General features: G+C 33.3%; 1 protein-coding gene across 1 annotated transcript; it reads right to left on the bottom strand.

Annotated features, from left to right (window-relative positions):
- Nucleotides 1–5,161: 5,161 nt before the first annotated feature.
- LOC145562756 (beta-carotene hydroxylase 2, chloroplastic-like) lies at nt 5,162–10,431 on the bottom strand. Its single transcript, XM_081623127.1, has 7 exons — nt 9,887–10,431; nt 9,670–9,729; nt 8,126–8,197; nt 7,133–7,267; nt 6,643–6,768; nt 5,800–5,856; nt 5,162–5,563 (listed from the first exon to the last, which is right to left on the bottom strand). Exons 1-7 carry the CDS (start codon nt 10,331–10,333, stop codon nt 5,486–5,488), a joined length of 975 nt encoding a protein of 324 aa, XP_081479253.1. The 5' UTR covers nt 10,334–10,431; the 3' UTR covers nt 5,162–5,485.
- Nucleotides 10,432–24,741: the final 14,310 nt, after the last annotated feature.

Below are 24,741 nucleotides of genomic sequence, written 5' to 3'. Positions count from 1 at the left end.
TCAAAGTGTCAAACTTGAGGGAGCAGGACCATGCGTCTTACTTCACTCTCTTAGACAATTTTTTTAAAAAATTTAATCATGATACGAGATTACGAACCCATGTATTTCCGACGTTTCACAAGGTAAAAAAAATACGTTTATCGACGGTTACAAGTGGTCAGTAAAAAACCCATTAAGGACCTCAACGTCGCTATTCTAAAATCCCACCACAAGACTGAAACATATTAGGCCAAGCTATGCTTGATCTTCTTGGGAGGTGATGAATGTTCTTCATCAATCTTAAAAATGTAATTAAATTAGGTTATTAACTAATTTTACATGTCTATACCTGCATTGTAGTCTAATTTCCAAGTTACAGCATAGTATAACTATTTATCTTTAACGTCTTACTAACCTGCTATCTTCTCCTTAATCCTTATGTTATTTGCATCTGCCCAAGAAAAAAAGGTATTTGCATCTTATTAATTTATTAGGTTTTGATGGTCTTCTAAATCCAAAGTCATGACATTGTAAATCTTTCACCAAGTAAAGACCCATAAATATTCGGACCATATTAATCTTTCAGCCCATCTAAAGCCCGTGAAAGCCATAAGCTAATATTTTGGGTGGGCTTAGAAAGGATTCTTTTTTTACCAGTTGGTCTAATGTCCGTATAAAAACAGATACCACATGTCACACCAAGACCCCACTGTAGTCTTTTTTTTTTTTTTTCAAGGAAGAGGGTGTAGACTAGAGAAGTTATTATATACACTCGGGTGTATCGTACACCCATGAGTATTTATTCTTATTTTGATGATTGTTTTTCATTTTATCATCAGTTAAAGAGCAAAAACTAACTTTAGGTTAGTTAGATCCACGATACAGCCGGGTGTATATAACAAATTCTAGATAGACTGTAGTCATATAGGTGTATTTTTGTAGCATGCACAATTTACGCAAATTTCTCCATGTGTTTGGTGTACTGGTGTAGTGGTGTGTACTGTGTAGATGATATTTTGTATCAAGTTTCTTTACATTAGTGTCTTAGATTTGTTTAATCTTTCTCAATCTTGTCTAGGAATGTGCAAACCAGTCAAGCTCAAGGGCTTAAATGAACCTAAATTGAGTAAGTACGTAACTATATAAGCGTTTCAGTTTACAAAATTAATCGAGAAAATAACTATATTTTGGCATATGACCACTACAAAATTTGAAAGAGGATCAACGGAGTGAAAGGTTGGTTAGTCCCTCCATCTCCCCCCTTCTCCTAGAGTGGCAGGGGTTCGATCCTCACGTCTCTCCTATGATAGGAGAGCCCCTTATCTTGCCTGTGTAAAAAAAAAAATAAATAAATAAATAAAAATTAAAAGTACCAAATTAAGGGAGTCCTATACAGTGAAGCTCATTAAATCGTGGCAAAATATGGAGAGTTCGTTATGATATACGAAGTACTTGTAGAAAAGTAGTTAGATTATTGTTTTGTAATTTAAATGTTTTCCAATATAAAATTGTAACAACAATTGGAAACGTCAATCCACGCACTATGGAACATTATGGTTCAAAATTAGCATCAAAGCCGAGTAGCGTCCAATTAGAAGGAAATTACGTCGGCAGTCAACATATAATAATGGTAACTCTATATTTAATATTTATTGGTAATAAAGTTAGGCACAATTATGCTAATTTATTTATTAGTACTATCGTGGTCATCCATTTATATAATCGCATGCCGCATATGGATGAGTTACTTGTTTTTGTTTTCTTATCTTCCTATGATGATTTGTTAAATCAACTAGCCAATCTCCAAATTTTATCATTTTTTATACTATCTTCTTTTTTTTAGTTGACACATTTAAAATTTAGCACTATTCACACACTGTTATTTAACTGTACTTTGTGTTTTATACTTAATGAAAAATATAATCATGTAAAATATTGCTAGATTTGTCACGATATATATTTTCAAAATATCAAATTTTTATAATTTTTGCTTATCGATAATTAAATATATAAATGGTTGAAGTTTGCATTGGCAAACGTGACTAAAAAAACGTATCAACTAAAAAGAAACAGAGGAAGTATACAAAAAAAAATTACAGATATCTTGTTCGATCTTTGTTACTCATCAACCACATAGACACATAGTTAAGTTTTACACTTAACTTAGGCTATGTTCTTTTGGATTAATTTATCTAAATTAAATTTCAAGTATTGAACGAAGTAATTCGAATTTCTGGAAAATAAGGGTCTGTTCTGATTTACTTAATTGAGCTGAACTGAATTGAACTGATTGGAGCTGAACTGATTGAAATGAATTGTTTATGAGAGAGAAATTATGAACTGAAACTGAGTTGAACTGATTAAAGCTTAACTAAACTGAACTGAAATGAAATTAAGCCAAAGAGAACAGACCCTAATTCTAAAAGATTGAACCTAAGTTATACGAAGTATTGTTTAGATTTTCCCCTCTTAATGAACTTTGTATTCAGTAACTGTAACTATTTATCGAGTAAAGTAAGTAGTGTTTTAATGACAAAACTATTAAAGTTAGTTTTCATACATCTTTTTATCTTACTAAATAGTGCATCATGATCTATTTGCTTACACATTCTCATCATTTAGAAAATGTTAATAGAGAAAAAGTAGGCACAAATGTCTTTCTCTTTTGAGGACAGAAGCACTCGACCTCACACGTAGCACAAACATGAATTATAATGTTGGGGGTGAAACAAAATGTGGGTTGACAATTTCCCATCTCAAAAGGGAAAAACCTAACTCACCCCCAATCTATAATTGGCTACCTTTCGTATTTCGTGGATGTATTTGCCATACTATGGTTGGTTAAACAGTCTTAAACTAAGATATTTAGCTTTCTATATTTCCACTTTTAGGGGTGTACTTTTAGTCAATATCTTTTTAGTTTTTTTGAATAAAAAAGGCATAAATATTTGATTAGTCATAATGTTGATTTATACTTTGTATTTATAAGGAGACACGTAAACATTTGTCTTGATTGAAAACTTCAAGTATAACAAACACATTAACAAGTGAAACACTAACTTGTATGGAATAAATTTCTCAATCACGAAATGAGTTCCAAACATATTACTAATAAGAGTCGCTCAAGTGATAAATAATTTGTTGTCCTTTAAGAAACGTCTTGAATTCGAGCCTCACTAAATGCTAAAAGTTCTTGTTGAGAGACTTACGCACTCACCCACCATAAGTTAGGTGTGCAATCCGGATCAAATCCGGATGTAATCTAAGCTAAGCTCCGATGAACTAAATGGGGCAAACTAAAAAAAATAGTTCCAAACATATTGAGTACATCTATATTTTGAATATTAAGTTAAAATTGTACGTACTTGTATTAAACGATATATATGTGTCTCACTTTCTTAATGTTATAATCATTCTAACTCTTCCAACTAGATTACTGGTAGTCTATAGTCGTTATCTATAAAAAGATCAAATTTTTAATTATTATTGTTTGATGCACATGAAATTGCTCAAGAAAATTAAGATTTTTCAAGTGCTACTTGATAACTTAACACATAAAAGTACAAATTCTCTAGAAGATTTACTTCTCTGGTGGAGCTTTTGATTTTTTTAATTTTTCTACAATCAATCAATCTTGAGTACGCAAGAGTGAGGGATAGTTTAAGTGGTTAAAACTTCCCTCCCGATGTAAGAAAAATCTGGAATAGTATGTGTTTTCTGACACTCGTGATGAAAAGATATTACTCTAAAAGATATTTTGAAAGATTAGAGTTTTTTTTTATTGCTTGTTGTTTATCTTAAAACTTTCTTCCAATAGTAACATGGACATAACTAAAAAAAGCATGGGTTTGTAGGTGTGATTTAGTGTGAAGTGTGATATCTATTAATTGTATGAGCTTACGTACATAAATAGAAAGTGGCAATAATAACTCACAGAAACGTTAAAGGTGAACTAACGAGAGACCGGCACGCATTACTAAACAAGTCCCCACCATATATTTTGTGTTTGTATTATTAGTGTTTAATGAGAGCTTATTATTTACTAATCTACATCAATGTGCTCCTCTATGATTTACATAATGTATAATGATGATTGATGAATGATGCATGGATCCTACGGGTGTATTTTAGTACGAGTATAAGATTATTGCAACCAATGCTACTCTGAATCTCATAATATAATCCTAAACGCACACACATCTTATATTTTTTCAACATAAGAAAAAAGAATATTAAGAGGTTTGTTACAATAAAAACTACACATCTAATAATAATTTAAGTTCGTTTAATAAAGATATCATAGAGTCCTAGACCAAAAGAAGACAGCACAATCACGTTAATGACCATTAATTTTTTTTTAATTTTATTTGTGTTTTTTTAATTAAATGTTTTACCTAATCTTGTTTTTATTAAATTACCTAACGAACATGAAAAAAATAAATAAATAAATAAATAAAAGAAGTCATTAAGAAAGCCTACTAAACAAACCTTCTAGTAGTAGAGGAAAAAAAAATTGAAGAAAATTGAGAAATGGAGGAAATAGTGGAGTAATGTTCCATCAACAAATAATGATTATTCTTATCAACTATAGGTTTCATAAGATCCCTTTTTAAATACCAAACTTTTCATATCAGATAAGCTTCATTGAATCATTGTATATTATTCCATAACAATTATAAGCCCGTAACCAACTTAAAGTGTGAAAAGACAATATAAGATTTAGTACTATTACTGGTCAGGATTTGAATTCACGAAAATGGTTTAACTTTGTGTATTATAGCCTTCAATCGAACATTTGTGAACCATACTACTTCTCATGCTTTCCCAAGGGCATATTTAGTGTCTGAACCATACATCTAATTCTATCATCGACCCATGATTTGCATCCCTCTTAATCATGTCTCGAATCGCCTTACATGCATGCTCTGTCTTGCCCATCATTTCTAGACTCAGGCGCATACCTTGCCTCCCCGATCATGTATTAAGGGCCTGTTCTGATACGATTATTTTCAGTTCAGTTCAGCTCTAATAAGTTCAGTTCAGCTCTAATAAGTTAATTTCAGTTCAGTTCAGTTCAGCTCTAATAAGTTAATTTCAGTTCAGTTCACCTCAGTTCAGTCAATGAGAACAGACCCTAAGTCATTAAGCATGGCGTATGTTCACAATGAAATTTGATCACAACTTCACAAAAAAAGCTTCTTAAGCACCATGTTTATTCAAATATAATGAACAAATATTTACTACCACTAGAATCGACATTTTATCTTCCATTGCAGGATTAATTTTACATTCAATCAGCACTGCTTCATGTCCAAATTTCGTCTCCCATTTGGCAGGACACAGCATGATACACAGCGAAAAAATCTACATCTATACACAGAATGCAGCCATCCTAGATTAACATTTACTTCCTCGCTCACAAGGAAATCTCTTTTTTTTTTTTTTAGATTCCATCTAAATTTCTAATGATAACAAAACAGGCTCGATCTAGTATCATATTGATCAATCACGAGTCCTTGGATGACTTGATCCTACGATTTATTTCTTTCTCCAACTCCTCGAGACCTCCCACCTCCTCAAGCTCCTACACCACATAACACGAAAGGTAAGAAATTGCACCATATAACCATAAAACTCTTCATTGTTATAAAAAAAAGGATACAGAGTAGTATATTTTCAATTTGCCATTAGTCAATTACACCAAAACAGAGGGGGTACAGACATAGATGTATATTAAAAAAGGATATACAAAGTATTTTATTTTTTTAACAAAAATATTTCAACATAAAACAAAACAAGTTTGGAAACAATAGGTCCTACCTTAGGTCCCAAGAACAGCCCATATGGAACTCCATTGAATTTATCTGAGTGGTGTAGCTGACATACCAGACATCAAAATCAAAAAAGATACCGACCGTTAGATTCAGTTACAAAATAAAAATCATAATAATGTAGCTATAGTACAGTTTTTCTTATAAAAAAATTTCATACTACAGCTTACACATGTTAATCGTTCTATAATTAGCAAGTAATGGCATAAGCTGTATAAACATAGTAAGGACTTTTTGAGATGCATTGAATGTTTGAATCCTTAAAGATAAAATATGAAATAACATGAGGATCACACCACCAATCTTGTCCCCCATACGTTCATGATAAGGAAGGTGGGTTTCTTTTCCTTTTTAAATAAAGAAATCAACTATAAATCCGTTCCTTGCAATGAGTTAATGACTATCTACTCAAATTGAGAGTACTTAATTGTTTCTTTAGTTAAGTAATATATAAAAGTAAAACTAGCATTTTTTTTTTCACTGTAAAGGTCTTCTTAGATCCAACATAACACATTCTAAGTAAATTAACTGTCTTGGTATAGTGTGTTGAAATTACTAAAACAACTATATTTTGGATAAAGTATATAAAAATGTGTATAGTGAAACAAAATTGAGACTATTTAGAACAATCATACACTGAAATGTATTAGTAGTACTGCATATAATTTAACCTTAATTTGTTGTTAGTTGATACGCAATTAGCAAAAAGTGTGTTTTAAAGCAGAGTTCCAATAATCCTGTCAAACTAAAGTCTACTAAAGTTGAAATAACAAGGTCCTTTATATCCTTTATCCTTATCTGAAAGAAAAGGTGAAGTCCAAGCTGAGCTAACCTTATGGGCAGAGGCTACCCTTCTGAAATAAGGAACATCGGCAATAGGACCAACTGGGAATCGCTTGTGAACAAGGCCATCATGCACAAACATGTAGGCTATCCCAAAAACTGTAATTCCAAGTCCCTGTAAAGTATTATATGGCTATTATCATTCTGCATATGATATTATTATCGTACCCTAACAAATAATATGAAAATTAATAAATCATCACGAGTGACTAAAATGATCTACTTTGTGAATCATTTGATAAGAAAAGTAGAATTCCACCAGTCTTGTCCACTAGATAACCAATGTACAACAGTCACAAATCCAATTTGGGAACAGTTCTTTTCCGATACATAAAATATCGATGCATTAAGAGTTACTCATAAATATATTGGATCATTATTATGCCAGTAATCTCCAAATTAGGTTACTGATAGTCATAACATCATATAATTTATTTCATCATGCACTACAATCTAGCAGGGCAATTAAGGAAACTTACCGCTCCAAAACAGAGACCAGGTACAAGGCCTTTGTGGAAGAAACCATAAGAAAGAAGGCCAATAGCTGGGACTGCATTAATAATGGCAAACACATCATTTAGCTCAAAAGGTCCTTCTCTCGGCTTATGATGCGACTGCAACCACAAAACACAACACATACGGTCAATTTGTATGGCAGATGTGACTGCAACCCCAAATCACACAATTCATAGTACAACACATACGGTCATTTGAATGGCAAATGTAACTGCAACCACGTAATAAGAAAGATGGACATAGCACACATGGAGTATGCCCCATGGTCAGTGAAATAATAGAGCATCTTTAGAAACATAAAATTCACGTTTCTACAAATATGACAAGAGGCCTAAAAATCAAAATATGTTTGAAAATTCATAATATTTCTATATTAACCTCAATTCCAATTCTCGAAGGAAAACAAATTACAATATGAAACAAAAGTTAATTAATCCAGCCCCAAAATAACTTAACTTACTACTTTCCTAGATGCTTCTTATACAGAATTAGAGTCCAATTTTTAAAAATAAATAAAAGAGCTTAGGACTCAAATGAAGCCATAGCATCATACAACACATGGCTATAACACCTACAAAAGTACCAAAAACATACCTAAGAAACAAAGCTTGAAACTCCAAGAAGATTTCGTTGACTATGGCCCTTAAGTTCTAAAAAAACAAAGGTTAAGTTCTAATAATGGTTAATAAGGGCTAACAAAGTTCAACTTACAACTAAAATAAGTTTTCATAAAGTTAAAAAAAGTTCTGATGAAAAATTTCATGAAAAATTTCATGGAAAATCAAGTAAATAAAACACGCCCTAAGTTCTCAACAAAGTAAACTAAGCTTGGTAAAGTTAATCAAATTTAACCCAAAAAAAATTCACATTTCAACATAATAAAGTTTAAAGATAATTTAGAACTTCAAAAATAAAATCAATAATTGTTAAACATAGAATGAGAATATGAGATCAACCTCGTGCATGTGCCACAAAGAAGCATGCCATAGAGCTCTATGCGCCCATCTTGCCCAGAACTCCATTCCCACCTGAAATGAGGGCAAATAAAAAAAAACTAAAATCAACTCCACAGAAATCAGCATTTAGCAAAATTAAATTAACACCACTCATCATTAAGTACATTAGCAATTATTCAATTTATCACTTTAATTGTTTTTCGACGTAAATCATAAATCCTCTCAGGAGATTTGTTTAGAGGGATGAAGAGCGTAAATTAGATCATGGACACAAGTGCTGGTCAAAGTAATCACCCTTAAGAAACACTATTAAGGTACATTAGGAATAATCCGATAACATCAAATGACGTGTGATTTTGTCATGTATTCTCCTTTCCTAGTCGAAAATTGTTAGAGATAATATCGGAAAATATATGTGTGATATATTTTCCGTATTGATCTTATTAGGAGAATAATATATTTAGGTTTATTATATGTTAAGATATTATTTAAGTATATCTTTTAGGAAGATTGTTTCCTATCTTATGTTCTTAGGTTTTGTATAAATACTCTACCTATTGATGAATAATAAACAAGTCATTCTATTCACTCTTCTCTATTAATTTGTCATGGTATCAAGAGCAGGTTAGATCTTGGGATACTTCACAAAAATTCCCCCCCGCCGGTGGGTTAGAAAATTAAACTTACCGGCGGGATTCATAAATTTTACCCAAAAATTCCGCTGTGCAATTTTTTTTCTTTTTTGTGAGTTTATTCGAGCATGATTTTGCTCCTTTGGATATGAGTTTGGTTTTACTCAGAAAAACCAATAAGAGATTTGAGTGTGGTTTACTCTGAAAGACCAATAAGAAATTTGAGTGTGGTTTACTCTGAAAAACCAATATTTGATTGGAGCTCGGTTTTGCTATGGAAAAACCAAAAATTGTTATATTTGTAGGTTCGAAAAGAATGACGTTCCTGTTTGATTGATGACAGATGAGTTCAAAAAGATGAACGTTCTCATCATTGAAGAAAAGAAAAAAAAAATGAAGGCGACATCACAAGAGTGTGCATTTCGACTTCAACAATTTGACGAATTTCCAATCGCAACGTTCGTGTTACTGCCGTTACGATTGCGGGAGGGTGTTAGAGATAATATCGAAAAATATATGTGTGATATATTTTCCGTATTGATCTTATTATTAGGAATAATATATTTAGGTTTATTATATGTTAAGATATTATTTAAGTATATCTTTTAGGAATTCCTATCTTATGTTCTTAGGTTTTATAAATACTCTACCTATTGATGAATAATAATCGAGCCATTCTATTCTCTCTTCTCCCTAATTTGTCAAAAATAAACAATTATTCTTTTTACAAAACTTTATACGTAGTAATATGCTAGGCCGGTGGGAAATGAAGAGTTTTAATACTACAAGTTGATTAGTCCGTATTAAACAAACATTTCCACCAATAATTAATTTTTTAATAACTGTTTTAATAATTGATTTAAATATGAGTAATTGTGTCGTAATTATAGTATAGTAATGGAAAAAACTTACAGCAGCGCCAACTGAGAGTGCAAACGTACCCAGCATCTCTGTAACTGGCACTTCTCCTCCCTAATTTAAAAAGATAAATCAAAACAAATTCCAACGAAATTCCAGCATTATTCGCTCAAAAAATAACTCGACTGGAACCAAACCGAGCCGAGTCAAGGGCTACATATAAGACGCTAAAAGTAGTAAAATTAAAATTAGGAGGGGTATAAAATTGTACCTCCATTTGCCAGTAAAAGCGGTAATAAACAGCCATGACAGCCATAGAAGTAATACCCAAGCTAGACATAACAGCAGCAATCAAATAAGTGAACCGCTCAGATTTCTTCCTAGCTAATTTCTCCGATAATCGTGCGGCTAAGATTTGACTGTCATCATTCTCGGTACTCACCCGTGTAACAATAACAACTTCATCATCATTACCGCTTGTACTGGTACTCTCCGTTTCGAAACCCCTCAATCCACGCTGTTCCTCAAGAACGAAGCAAATAGTGAGGCTTTTCTCTCTCCTATTTGACCGGTAAACCGGGAATCTCCGGTAAGGCGGACGGTAGAAGAAGGAGATTGGGGCGAGGAAGGGAGTGGGCTTAGGCCCAGGCCCAGGCCCAGGCCCGTAAAGAGGAGGAAGGGTCTGGGAACTCCCGACGGTGGAGAGCCCAATGGCCATTGAAAGTGGGCCGAAAAGTGGTAAAGTTCGAGAGAATTGGAGAAAGTGAGAGAGAGGAAGTGGGAGAAGAATGAATGGTGTAATTAAATGGAGAAAGGAGAGGAGAGGAGAGAGAAAGTGAGAAAATGTTAAGTGCATGAAGACCACATGTTTTAAGGTTGGTTTTTAGAAATTACATATTGGTGTAAATTTATAAACTCGGGGTTTTGTAGAATACAGTCTTTTTATAGTCACGTACTTGTCATCTTCACCGCCCTTCTCTACCCTCCATTTCATAACGGTTTACAATCGAATTACTTTTTTTTAATTTTTTATTTTTTACTTTGGTTACTCCGTGGAAATTTTACTGTTAGTATGAGGGCGTGTTCGGCGCTAGCGTTTGGGTAGCTTTTAGTGGTTTGACTTGGTCAAACCACCACTTAACAAAAAATGTGAGTGTTTGGCAAAGTAGTGATTTGGGTAACTTTTAGTGGTGGAGGTAGCTTTTATGAAAAGTTAGAAATATTAGCTTTTGAAAATTTAATATATAGTTTTAAATATAAATTATTGATTTTTATATGTAACAGCTAGTCGACTGCTACTTTACCGAACACTCATACCTAAATTATCTATATTCACAGCTACAACTTGTTTACAGCTAAAAGCTACCTACACAATTTACAGTTACCTTCACAGCTAACAGCTACCTTCACAGCTATATTTTGCCGAACACGCCCTGAGTCAAATTTGTTCGGTTCAGTTTAGTTTCAATCGATTCAATTTAGCTTCAATTGGTTTAGTTTAGTTTACTCGAATTTAGCTTGTGTTGGTCATTTGTATAATCTTTAGGTTATGCTATTCACATTTCTTCTCCCCAATGAACCAATTTTTGAATAATATATTTTATAAAGAAAAATATCGGTAAAATTAAAATGAACAACATCTTTAATGATTCGGTCCAATGGTTACACGACGATAAAAACCAATTGGTTGTTGATGTAGTGGTGATTGATTGGGGCTGCACTTGATAGAGAGAATTGTGTGTTAGATCCCCGCAATAATAATTGAGAGGAAATTGGAATCTAACCACCCAAAATTAAATCTCAAATCCGAATTAGCCTAAAAGATGAATCGGGTTAAACACCCTAAAAAAAAAAAAAAAAAAAAAAAAAGACAACAAGACAATTTTATATAGTACTATAATGATAGTAAATAAATGGTCACAATTTAACCAAAATATATGATTGATATCACAATCATAGTTAGTACAATGAAGACATATGCCAATATAATCATATGAGAAATGTGATACTACCACAATTATTTTCTTTGCCTACATCCTCCGTTTGTAATTAAGATGCATTAGTGCATCATTTATATTAGTTATATAATTGCGGACTTTTAGACAATTTTTGAAGTAGAGAGCAAAAGAGAGAAAAAATGAAGAGGGTTCATGATATTGTAGTGAATAGAGAGAATCTATTAACATAAAGAGAAAGTGATGCATCTAAATTTAAATTTCGATGCATCAAATAAAACACAGAGAAAGTATTTGGTTGAGGCAGTTGAGTGCACAATATTCTAAATTACACCAAATACCTAAAATATATGAAATTTTCAAATTAACGAAGAAATATAACATAAACGTAACTGAATGTTATTAGCATGAACATACATTTGAATGCATTCTTAAAAGTTAAAACTCCTTCAATTTTAGTGCTTGTATAAGACAAACCTAATTTCAGAAATTACCACTTCATTATACTAGATTATCCCTAACTCTTTAAGGAATATTAATAAAATGAAACGAAATCAAATGTAGATCAAATGTGTACAAGCCACAAGCTAATTAAACAAAACCTTTAACACTAGTTGATGCTCTATTTATGCAAGTTGACACTTAAACTCTTGAAACAACAAACAAACTACAAACCTCTTACATAGGGAAAGGAAAATTTATGGCAAAATAGGAGTTGGGCGAGAGAAAACAAAGGGCTGACCACAAGTTGGCACATTATAGCATTGTGTAGTAACACAAATGGACAACAAACGAATCACACACTTAAAGACGGTACACTTTTTGCTGGAAAAACGTTGTGTTTTTTGTGGGTGTTGGCAATTTCTTGGCCCGTCTTTTGTTTCACCCTTAAATATCAAAATGTGGCTTAGCTTTTAAACCCATCATCTGCATTAATATAAGGAAAATGATTTACAAAGTATTAAGTTATAAAGGCTTTATTCTATTTTTTTTTTTTTAAAATAAAAAACCAAAAACAAAAAAATTCATTGAAACAAAACAAATTCAAATGTACTTCAATATATTTGAGAAATCGGTGATCAATTTTACAAGTTGTGTGAATCGATAAATGAAAAAAATTATAAAAGTCGACATTACAAGGAAAGAAAGAAAAGTTAATAATAATTCATAGATCAATTTATATAAAACTATATATATTTATATTTATATTTGGGTGTACATAAATGTAGATGCATGCTTGTGCAGTATATCTTATGTTATGATTTAGCACAATGTTAAATATTTCGTTAAAAAGATATTTATATTAAGAGAAAGAGAGTTCACTTCACAAATTCAAAGGATGTTCCATCCTAAAATCATTTGACAATAGAAGGAGTAGCTCTTTAGCTTTAAAAGTGTTTAACTTTTTCTTATATTCTCAATGTAGAACACTTACCCGTGTTATTTAGTAGAATACTAGGTTAGATCCCATGCCATGCACGATGATCGTTATAGATAATTAATAGATAAATATTATAATTATAAATTAGTCGAGGAATAATAAAAATATGTGATACGTTAAATTTAATTGTACCTTCTAATACACAATTAAAAATAAAAGTAGGCAAAAAAATCCAGCAATATTTTTTTTTTGTTGTAAAACAGATCACAAAATATTTTTAATAATATAATTTTTGGTTTATGTTGTCCAATTTTCTGTTTTAGAAAAATTATTTGTGAAATCTTTTTACTTTAAATATACTACATTAATATGGAACATAAATAATACGGAGTATTATTTTTGAAATTGACTTGCTTTCTTAATTAATAGATTTTTTTATATAAAAAAATAATAATAATAATTAAAGACACAGCAGGAGATGACACGTGTCATTGCTGGTGTGTTTTTTAGTATATAAGATTGAATATTGATGATTGATTGATCGATAATGCAACACTTGATGATCGATTATTTTAGTTAGGTTAAATAGAATGATACCTGATACTGAAATCAAACATCGTCTTCTAGACGCTCTTTACACCAACCAAAAAATTTTGGTTTGAGTATAAGGAAACGAAAGAGAAGATGAAACTGCCACGTTGGGCAATTATGGGATGTTATTATAGTTGAGAGTGATAGATATTATAGGATAATTGTAATATTTGTCGCAGAGTAGGATATATTTGACCAATTAGGTTGACCGACAGGTTGAGTCAAATTTGAGTGGAAGGTGAGACCAGTAAATTCAGTTCATATTTTTTGGTTACAAGGATTCGATGTTAGGACCTCCACCAATAATAACATGCACCCTCAAATTCTTTTCCACCTCCACCACTCTCTATATAGTCCTATACGCGTTGTTTGTATAAAACGGTTTCTACGACCCCTACACCTCCACGTGTCCATTCTACACTACACTAAAGTAATGCCTATCCCATTTTCACTACCCATTGGCCCACTCGGCCACCCCCACCATTTTATTTGCTTGTGCTCACATGAAATTCTAATCTAATACACTCGATTTGATTAAACTTTGACCATATTTATATTTTACGAGTACTCTGTATTTTGTAATAAATAGTAAGAAAGAATTATTATTAAGGGTCTGTTCTAGTCTATTGAATTGAACTGAATTGAACATAGCTGAAATAAATTGTTTATGAGAGAATGAAATTAAAAACTGAACTGAACTAAATAAAATTTTGTCAAATTATCTTATTTTGATGTTTAATGTATCATTAAGTTTTAAGTATTTGATATGAGACAATAAGCAAAGGTAAATAAAATATTGGGTATGATGGTGATTAATGGGCAAATAAGAGGCCAATACATTGAACCACCTATAAGGAATTAAGGATCAACATAATAATAATCATTTTAATTAATTAATAGGTTTTTTTTTAACCTAATTGGATGTTCCCCAAAGTTGCACACAGGAGTTTGATGTGCAAGTTTCCATGGCAAAAGTTTTATTTTAATATATATACTCCTTTTCGTGTTTTTTAAAATTTGACCGACACATAGGTTTAGGCAAATTAATTGACTTAAATAAAATAAGAGGTGAGTGGGGTAAGTGAAGTATTAAAAATTGTAAAAGAAAAATAGTGGGGTTAATAGCTTATTGAAAAATAATGAATGTGAGAGGAAATATATAATTAAAAAAAAAGTAGTATTGGGTTTGGGAGGGGACCATGAGAGGAGAAAAACTATCAGAGTAATATTTTAATGTAGTTTTTTGCCAAAAAAAGCCAAAAAAGGAAGTGTAACACATATTAAAACACGACCGAATTTGGTAAGTGTAACACTTATCAAAACACGGAGGGAGTATAAGGTTACAAATAGCTATTGGCTACTAGCAATTAGAATAAAATCAAGATTTGGGGTGACAAAGGGATGAATTGATTTTGCAAGAAACATTACCTAATTCTTTCGGAATTTCGACCTACTATAATTATGTCAAAATTGTCAAATGTCAACACTACTATTTAACTTTAATTGAGAATTAAAGTGTATATTTTGTTGGTGAAAAAAATTTGGGGCAACGATAACAAATTTGTATGTATGTAGTTCCATTATTAAAGGCTTGTGTCAATGTCCTTGATAACGATGCTATATCTTCAAATGTCATACCTAATCTTGTGTATTTCATTTTAGATTTCCCTTAATATTCAAATAATTAGGAATTTCCAATTTGAAATACCAAATACATAGTATTGAAATAAGTATAGCTCATCTTTAACCCTATTTCCACTTACACTTTGATTGTGTTGGTCATCTACAAAACATATCAAACAAATTGGTACGAATTAGCAAGGAAACAATAAATACCGGAGTATAAATAAGTTTTCTGAATAATTATTAGATAGTACCTAGAACTAGCAAGTAAAAAATTATATTAATTATTTAAAAATAATTAATATTATCAATATCTTTTTACATAAATCAACATACATATGACTACAGTGTTTTACGCTAATAAAAACAATAAAAATAATGAGTACGTTTCACTCCTAAGTCCTAGCTTACAAAAACATACAAGTAGAAGTAGTCTAATAAAATAAGAGTAGCCACCTCAAGTGTATGTATGATTTATTTATTTATTTATTTATTATTATTATTATTATTATTATTATTTATTTATTTTTTTTTTTTTTTTTTGGGAGGTTGTTTTACCGGTTCACCCTTTGGACTAATCCGCTCACGCCTCTCTCAATAATTATTGTTCCGAGGGATCGAACACATGATCTTCCCTACCAAGCGCAGTCCCACTCACTGATGCACTAATAGTCAATTGGTTGCACGATTCATTTTATGTACAGACGTACAGTACATAGTTACGTACTCCGTATAAGATATACTCTTTGCTTACATTCGAATTGGTAAAATTTAATAATGCTCCTTTGTACCCCTACCATAGTATCCTTTTAGATTGCCTTGGTGTGGACCAATCCATATAATGAGCAAAGTATAGCATGGACTTCATGTCTTCTTATATCATCATATGGATAATGATTCAATTGTGGAAATAGACATCACTTACCCTCAAAATTTTGTGTAGGATTGTGCCTAAATGTGCATGTCGTAAGGTTTGCATGTGAAAAATTGTGGCTCTACGCATTTTGTCAACAGTCCTACGCAAGCTAAATGTTCACAACAATATAATTGCCACTATATACGAAGTATCAATTTACTCTGTATATCATATATCACATATTGACAGCTAAAATAGTTTCATGCAGATCCATTTTCATCATTTTTCGGGATATCCTTCGGTTTACTCTTTCTAGTTTAGATCCGACACCCTACTTATTTTTGGTGTAGGATATCTTTATAACCCTAGCTCTACGAATATCCAATGATGTGGGATAATTCATATTTTTAGTTTTCTTAATTAATACTTTCCTAGATCTTGGACGTCAATATAATACAAAGTACAAAGCAATCCAAATTCATAACTATAGGTCTAAAATTCATACATTCGAGTATTTAATTTTTTCATCATTAACAAGTGACATATTATGATTGCATTCATGGTGAGTGAGTATTGGTTGCATGACTTGCATCCAAATCTCATACTACAAAGTGTTAGGGCCTATATTTAGTGTACATATCATATAGATAACGGGCCTATTTCATGTGCCCTAATTACTTGTATAAATACTCTACTCTACACTCTAATGAAAACTACGGAATTATTTTCGTGACATGGTATCGGAGCCAAGTTCATTCTAATCCCTAAATTAATTTCTATCATAATCTCTACAATCAAATTTCTGAATTTTTTTTTTAATCAACCAATTTCTACAAATATTCTTGCTGCTCTAAATCGATTTTTGGTTTTTCCCCAATTATACTTGTTTACTGCTTCAGTTGCCGTTCAAAACTTCCTTCGATTTTTGCGCTTCTTCTTCTTCTCCTCATACTACTACTCTACTTCTTCTTGTTGTTCACTAATGGTGATTGTCAATACCTTGATGTCTTCTTCTAATTCTGAATCCACTGATAAATTTCTATCTACGCACCGACGCAAATCGCACTTATATTGTACCCATTGTAATCGATCGGGTCATGATTACGATAGTTGCTTCCTTGTTCATGGCCTCCCTGACTGGTGGCTGGCCAAATTCGGCCACCACGGCTGCTCAGTAGCCGCTTCTACCTATGCTAATGCTCTGCCATCTGCCGTTAATCCGCCCCCCCTCTAATTTGGCGACGCAAGGTCTGCTAGGCCGCGGGGACAACCTGCGACCCTGTCCCGCGGCTGCTGCCTCTTCCTCGCCGCTTCTGCCAGGCCGCGGGGATATCCCGCGACCCCACCCCGCGGCCGATGCTACCTATAGTGTTGCTGCCCTTCCTCGGCTTCCTAGTACTACTACTACTACAGCCTCTTCTATTTTGGGTGTATTTGATTCTCCTATGGATTCTATGACTAGTGATTCTCTATCTTTCTCATGGATTATTGACACCGGTGCATCCCACCATGTTACCGGCAATGATAGTTTTTTACAAGATGATCATTCTATTATCCCTTGTCCTGTTGGTCTTCCCGATGGTGCTAAGGCCATGGCTACTAAGGAGGGTCGTGTTGTCTTGGCGGATGGCATTACTCTTGAACATGTTCTATTTGTTCCACAATTGAATTGCAATTTAATTTCGGTGTCTAAATTGATTGATGATTCTAATTGCTTTGTCCGATTCACTAATTCTCTTTGTGCTATACAGGATCAATCCTCGGGGAGCTTAATTGGAGGTGGTGAACGGATAGATGGACTATATTATTTCCGGCGTATCCCAAAAGTATGTGCTCTTACGGGTCCGGAGATTTCTACATTTGAGTTGTGGCATCGTCGTTTGGGGCATCCTTCAGAGAAAATTGTCAAATTGCTTCCTGCTATTCGAGGTAGTACTGGTACTAAGTGTTTACATAAAGCTTGTGAAATTTGTCCTCTAGCTAAACAAACCCGAGACAGTTTTCCTGATAGTGATAGTCGTGCTAGTCGTATTCTTGAAATGATACATTGTGATTTGTGGGGACCGTATAACACGGCTTCTTCTTGTAGTGCTCATTATTTTTTGACGATTGTTGATGATTTTTCCCGTGGTGTTTGGGTTTACTTATTAAATGACAAAACTGAAGTTTATTCTTCTTTTTGCTCTTTCTTTGCTATGGTTAAATGTCAATTTGATGTCATTGTTAAATGTGTGCGGAGTGATAATGGAACTGAATTCAAACCCATGCTTCCTTATTTTGATGAAAATGGTATTCTCTTTCAAACCTCTTGTGTCGGTACCCCTCAGCAAAATGGTAGGGTAGAGCGTAAACACCAGCATATATTGAATGTGAGTCGTGCTTTGATGTTTCAAGGCAATTTGCCGATTTCTTTTTGGGGTGAGTGTGTCCTTGGGGCAGTGTATCTCATTAATCGTACTCCTTCCTCTTTGTTAGCCAATAAGACTCCATATGAAATACTCTTTGCTAAACCACCAATCTTTGATGAGTTGCGTGTCTTTGGGTGTTTATGTTTTGCTCACAATCAAAGGGCAAAGGGTGACAAATTTGCCCCGCGAAGTCGAAAATGTGTATTTGTTGGATACCCTCATGGGAAGAAAGGTTGGAAATGCTATGACTTAGACACTAGTGACATTTTTGTATCTCGTGATGTGAAATTTCATGAGAACGAGTTTCCGTTTACTTCTGATCATGTGGAATCGGGTTTGGGTGTTGAGGGGGGGTCACCCGAGGTTGTTGGGGTTGATAGTGATTTCTTGGATGACTTGGAGTATGTTTTGGAGGTTGGAGAAGAGGCCATTTTGCACGACACTCCTACTAGTCCCAACCACGGCCAGACCATGGCTTCTCCTGCCCACAGTTCTCCAGTGCTGTCCTCTGCCAAGGACACTGCCACCACCAGCTCTGATGGGGCGTCTACTGCCTCTGCTACTGATTCGGACAGTCATGAGGTGGCTGCTCCGCCTACCACGGATTCTTCTTCTTCTCTTGTGTTGGACCGTAGTCAACGTTCAAGGCAAGCACCGGGGTGGCATCGTGATTATGTTGCTCACACTATATCTCTTCCTAGTCCATCTATCTCTCAGTGTTCATCGTCTACTCCATGCTCCTCAGGTACTCCCTATCCTTTAGCACATTTTGTGAATTGTGATAAATTTTCTGTGCGACACCGTGTATTTATTGCAGCTATTGACACGATGGTTAAGCCTCGTAATTTCAAGGAGGAAATGCAAGATGAGGGGTGGAAAGAGGCAATGCAAAAAGAAATTGATGCATTGGAAAACAATGGAACACGGGTAATGGAAAACTTACCTCCGGGCAAGAAATCTCTTGGGTGCAGATGGGTTTACAAGGTCAAACTTAATTCTGACGGCACACTCGAGAGATTGAAGGCTCGTCTTGTTATCTTTGGTAATCATCAGGTTGAGGGTATTGATTACAACGAGACTTTTGCTCCTGTGGCTAAAATGGTCACTGTTCGGGCTTTTCTTGCTGTCGCTGCTGCAAAGAATTGGGAATTGCATCAGATGGATGTCCACAATGCATTTCTTCATGGTGATCTTGATGAGGAAGTGTATATGAAGCTTCCCCCTGGGTTTTATGGTTCTCAATCTGGTTTGGTGTGTCGTCTTCTGAAATCGTTGTATGGTCTTCGACAAGCACCTCGTTGTTGGTACTCTAAATTGGCCGCCTCTATGAAAAGGTACGAATTTGTGCAATCGTACTCTGACTATTCTCTTTTTACTCTGCAATCTGGGTCTATTCAACTTAGTGTTCTGGTCTATGTTGATGATTTGATAATTTCTGGTAATGATTCTTCTGCGATTTCGACATTCAAGTCATACTTGAGTGACTGTTTTCATATGAAAGATTTGGGTGTTTTGAAGTATTTTCTTGGTGTTGAGGTTGCTCGTAGTCCGAAAGGCATATTTTTATGTCAACGGAAATATACACTTGACATTATTGTAGAGTCTGGTTTGCTAGGTGCTCGTCCGGCAGGTACTCCTATTGCGCAAAATCATACTCTGGCGAAATCTGTAATACCCCGAATTTTAGAAAATATTTTGGAAAGTTCCTAATGTATTTAACTTGGAGCCAAAATGAGTTTTAAATTTTGGCGCCAAATATAAGTATTTAATCATTTAAATAACTAATTATTTTCGGATTTATAAATTAATAATATAGGTTTAATTATCTTTTAAAGGTCGGTCCATATTTTATACTAACTATTTCAAGAGAAATATCTAATGTACATTAAGTATTAACTAATTTTGATATTATCTAAAATATTTATTTAATTATATTATTATGATTTTCGATTTTATTAAAAAAAAAAAAAAAAGAAAAGAAAAAAGGATTTGGCCGTGAGAATTGAAGGTAGTATTATCTTCAACTAACTTTATATGATAAAATCTCCTAATCTTCTTACTTCCTTATTTCCCTAAACATTTAACACTTATCTTATTTTTTTCTCTAATATCTTTCATTAGTTTCTTTTCCACATAAATTAACCTAGACTAAATTTCACTCATATTCATTTAACAAACTTACATTTATCATGTTCCCATGTTAATCTCAACCCTCCTTTAACTCTATCTTACTACCCCTTAAACACTATAAATAGACCCTCAACCCTTCACAAGTCCTCACACCAAAAATCAGAAAATTCTTTACTCTACTCTCAATTTCAAGCCCTTCTCTATCCCTTTCTTGTTTGCTCAATTAAACACTACAACCGCACCACCATTTTTGCCGACCAAACATTACCTTTTTCCGCCACCTTTTGTTGCCTCTAAACCATCCTGCTGCCGTGACTTGCTTTGCTAGAAGGTGGACTTAGCATTTTCTTTCTTTCGCCTTCTTTTTTTTTTTTTTTTTGCAGCAAGAATTCTAGTACTATAATGATGACTCTTTACTCCCTTACACCATCATCATCATGAGTATTATCATTATTTTCAATATTATTAATTTAAGATACTAATGATACCAACGTTACACTTCCATACTAATGTTATTATTCTTAGTAATAACATAAGCTATTTTTCAATTTGATAAAGTTAATATTTCGGTAGTTTATGCACAAATAGAGTATTATTCATAGTTTTGTGTTAGTTTTGTTAACCTTATATTAATTAAGGTTATTTTAATTGTGTAGGAGGAGTCCCTCGATCGTGGTCAAGTTTAGTGATCGTACCTTAATTATTCTCGTGATCAAGGTACGTATAGGTGGCTAGGTTCTTGATACAATGCGTGTTTTGGGTAAATGATTGTTTGAATGATTGTTTGAATAAACGTATGAATTTTTAAGTTAACGATTTTCATAATAAGTTGAAATATAAAATTTTATGGTTTAACGGTTTAACCTTTAAAAGTGTTGATCGATTTAATAAAAGTTGTTGATTTATAAATTACTTGATTCAATTAATTTGCAGCTCATTATGGGCCTGAGTATTTGGTATTTTAATTGTCCCTCTACCCGGGACTGGTTAAGTAAGACCATGAGCTTTGTATGATCTGGTCTTTCCTCGAGTATAGTATAACTTGCTTGGGGGGTGTGCACACTTAGGTGAGGAAAATTGGTTTAGAAATATATCAGAAAAAAACTGAGAAGTTTATAAATTGGAAATCTATTGGTTTGGAAAGCTTTTATTGATGAATATTACTACCCATGGAAGGTTTAATTATTTTTGAAAAGTTTAATTTTGGAAACTGACTTGTGACAGGTTTAAATTTAAAAGGTTATTTCGAAAGCATGTTTGTCTAATAAATGTATTTACATGCCTTGCACTTATTCGTACTTAGCATTTTTGCTAATCTGTTTTCCTTTTGTTTTGGTTCGTCCTGTTTACCATTTTGGTAAGCAGTCTTGATTTCAGGTGTGAAGTTGTTCGTGCGCATACTAGAGTCGGGATTGGGATCACATAGTTAGGAATTAATTTTATTTATATATGGACAAGTTTTTATTAGTTTACTTTGAAACAGTTATTATGGTTATTCCTATTATTAATAAAAGTTAGTTATTTTTCCGCTGCAATTTGAGTAATTAATTAAGCCTTACGTTTTCACGTGGCGGTAGTACGCCCAAGTCTATCTCTACGGTATTTGTATACGTATAAATATAGTATTTACGTAGAGGGAGATTTGGGGGTGTTACAAAATCTGAGTCCTGTTTGCTTTCTGATCCAGAGCAGTATCGGCGACTTGTGGGTCGTCTGATTTATTTGTCTTTTACTAGACCGGATTTGGCATACGCAGTGCATATTTTATCTCAATTTATGTAACAACCGCGACAGGACCATTGGGAAGCGGCTCTTCGTACAGTCCGGTACTTGAAGGGATGTCCGGGTCAGGGAATTCTTTTGAGTTCCGATTGTGATTTACATATTACAGGTTGGTGCGATTCAGATTGGGCGGGTTGTCCCTTGTCGCGTCGTTCCATCACTGGCTGGTTGGTATTTCTTGGTGCTTCTCCCGTATCCTGGAAGACTAAGAAACAGGACACTGTGGCCAAATCTTCTTCAGAGGCCGAATTCCGCTCAATGTCTAAAACTACTGATGAGTTGAAATGGTTGAAGGCTCTTCTTCTGAGTTTGGGTGTTTCGCATCCTCGTGCTATGAGTTTGTTTTGTGATAATCAATCTGCTTTGTATATTGCGAAGAATCCGGTTTTCCATGAGCGTACAAAGCACATTGAGGTGGATTGTTATTATCTTCGTGATGCGATTCAGGATGGTATCATTAGTCCATCTTATGTGAAGACAACAGATCAATTGGCAGATTTATTTACCAAGACTTTGAGTAAAAGTCAATTCATGTATTTACTTGGCAAGTTGGGCATTTGTGACTTGCATGCTCCAACTTGAGGGGGGGGGGTGTTAGGGCCTATATTTAGTGTACATATCATATAGCTAACGGGCCTATTTCATGTGCCCTAATTACTTGTATAAATACTCTACTCTACACTCTAATGAAAACTACGGAATTATTTTCGTGACACAAAGGTATGTTAGTATTAGGCCATCTTATGAAATTAATGTTTTTTCGTCATAATAGGAATTTATATGGTACTCCGGAGTGCTTTTACATGGGGATTTGTGATTTAATCACAAAATGGATTTTTTTTTCTTGTTTGTAACACAAATAAAATAAGAGCATGTTTTGATTTACTAAACTGAGCTTAAGTGATTAGAACTAAAGTGAATTATTTATGAGAGAAAGAATTTAGAAATTGAATTGAATTGAACTGAGCTGAACTGAAATTAAGCTAAAGAGAATAGGTCTTAAGGGGTGGACAAACATTACTAGTAGACCATTAACATTGATTTCATGATACAAAATTTTCTACAAACTCATTATATATATAAAAACGTGGTTTGAGATGATATCTTAATACTTCTTCCGTTTTTTTTTTTTTTTTTTAATAGTTGGACTTTTACACTATGTATGTGTTCCATTTTAAGTAGATTTGATGATTTATAACTATGCAAAAATATAATTGTGTAGTATTTTATTAGATTCGTCTCGATTTACACTATTTTAATATCAAATGTTAATAATTTTTACACATTGGTAATTAAAGATACTAACGATTGAAATCATACATCGACAAGCGTGAAAAGAAGTGTTGCAATTACAAAGAAACAACGGAAGTATATATCATTCAAATTTACGGAGTACAAAATTATGCAGTTATGACTTATGACTATCATGATTTATGAGTGAATAGAATGATGGATTCACTTCACTTCAAATTTATGGATTCTTTATGAGTTGAAGAATGCTGGAGAAGTGGAGATGGACCATACAATTTGAAAACGGGAAGCTGAAGTGGGCCTATACTCTGATTTTGGACTGCGATCCGAACTATAAATATGCGGCCCATATTATTATAAATTTTATTTGGGCTAAATATACTTTTCATTTCTCACACACAGTACTTAACAAACTACGTGGTTTTTTATTTTGTGGAGCTTGGCTTGAAGTCTTGCACAATAGACCAACTCTGCCAAAATTTGAAGTCAAATGAAATTACAATTGTTTGTGTTTTCAATCGAAATTCATGATGGTAGATAATACTTGAAAGATGCAATGGTAGAATAGTGATTATAGCTTGATCTTGGGGTGAGGGGTTCAACTTTCATACCCTCTTTCCTAAGTCATCTAACTGTCAAGACAGTTTTGAAATTATAACCGCTGGAAGATTAGTCGCATAACCTCCCAAAAACGATTAGTTGGTCTTTCTTATCCCTTATATATTACTTGTAGTAATATATTTCGCTAGTCTTGATTCCAAATATAGTTGTCACTTAAGGCTTGTTCAGTTCAGCTTAATTTCAGTTCACCTCGATCTAATCAGTTCAGTTCAGTTCCTAATTCATTCTCTCATAAACAATTCATTTTAGCTCTATTCAGTTCAGCCCCAATCAATTCAGGTCAGTTCAGTTATTTTCAATAAATCATAATATAAGCCTTTAGTTTTGAATGGCCTAATGAGAATATGATATTGTTATAGATTTGATGCAAAAATTGTCACAAATCTACAACATGTGTATTTTACACCATCAACTATAATATTAGGTATAATGATGTATGTAATGATATACTAGTATATGACATTGTTAATTTTATATTTCTCATTATTTTATACATAGTAATTTTTTTTCCAAACGATCCTTTTGATT

This window comes from Chenopodium album, chromosome 10 (assembly GCF_948465745.1).
Source record: "Chenopodium album chromosome 10, dcCheAlbu1.1, whole genome shotgun sequence".
In the NCBI taxonomy this organism is placed as follows: domain Eukaryota; kingdom Viridiplantae; phylum Streptophyta; class Magnoliopsida; order Caryophyllales; family Amaranthaceae; genus Chenopodium; species Chenopodium album.
Note: the sequence above shows the minus strand (reverse complement) of the source record. Positions and strands in the feature narration are given on the sequence as shown.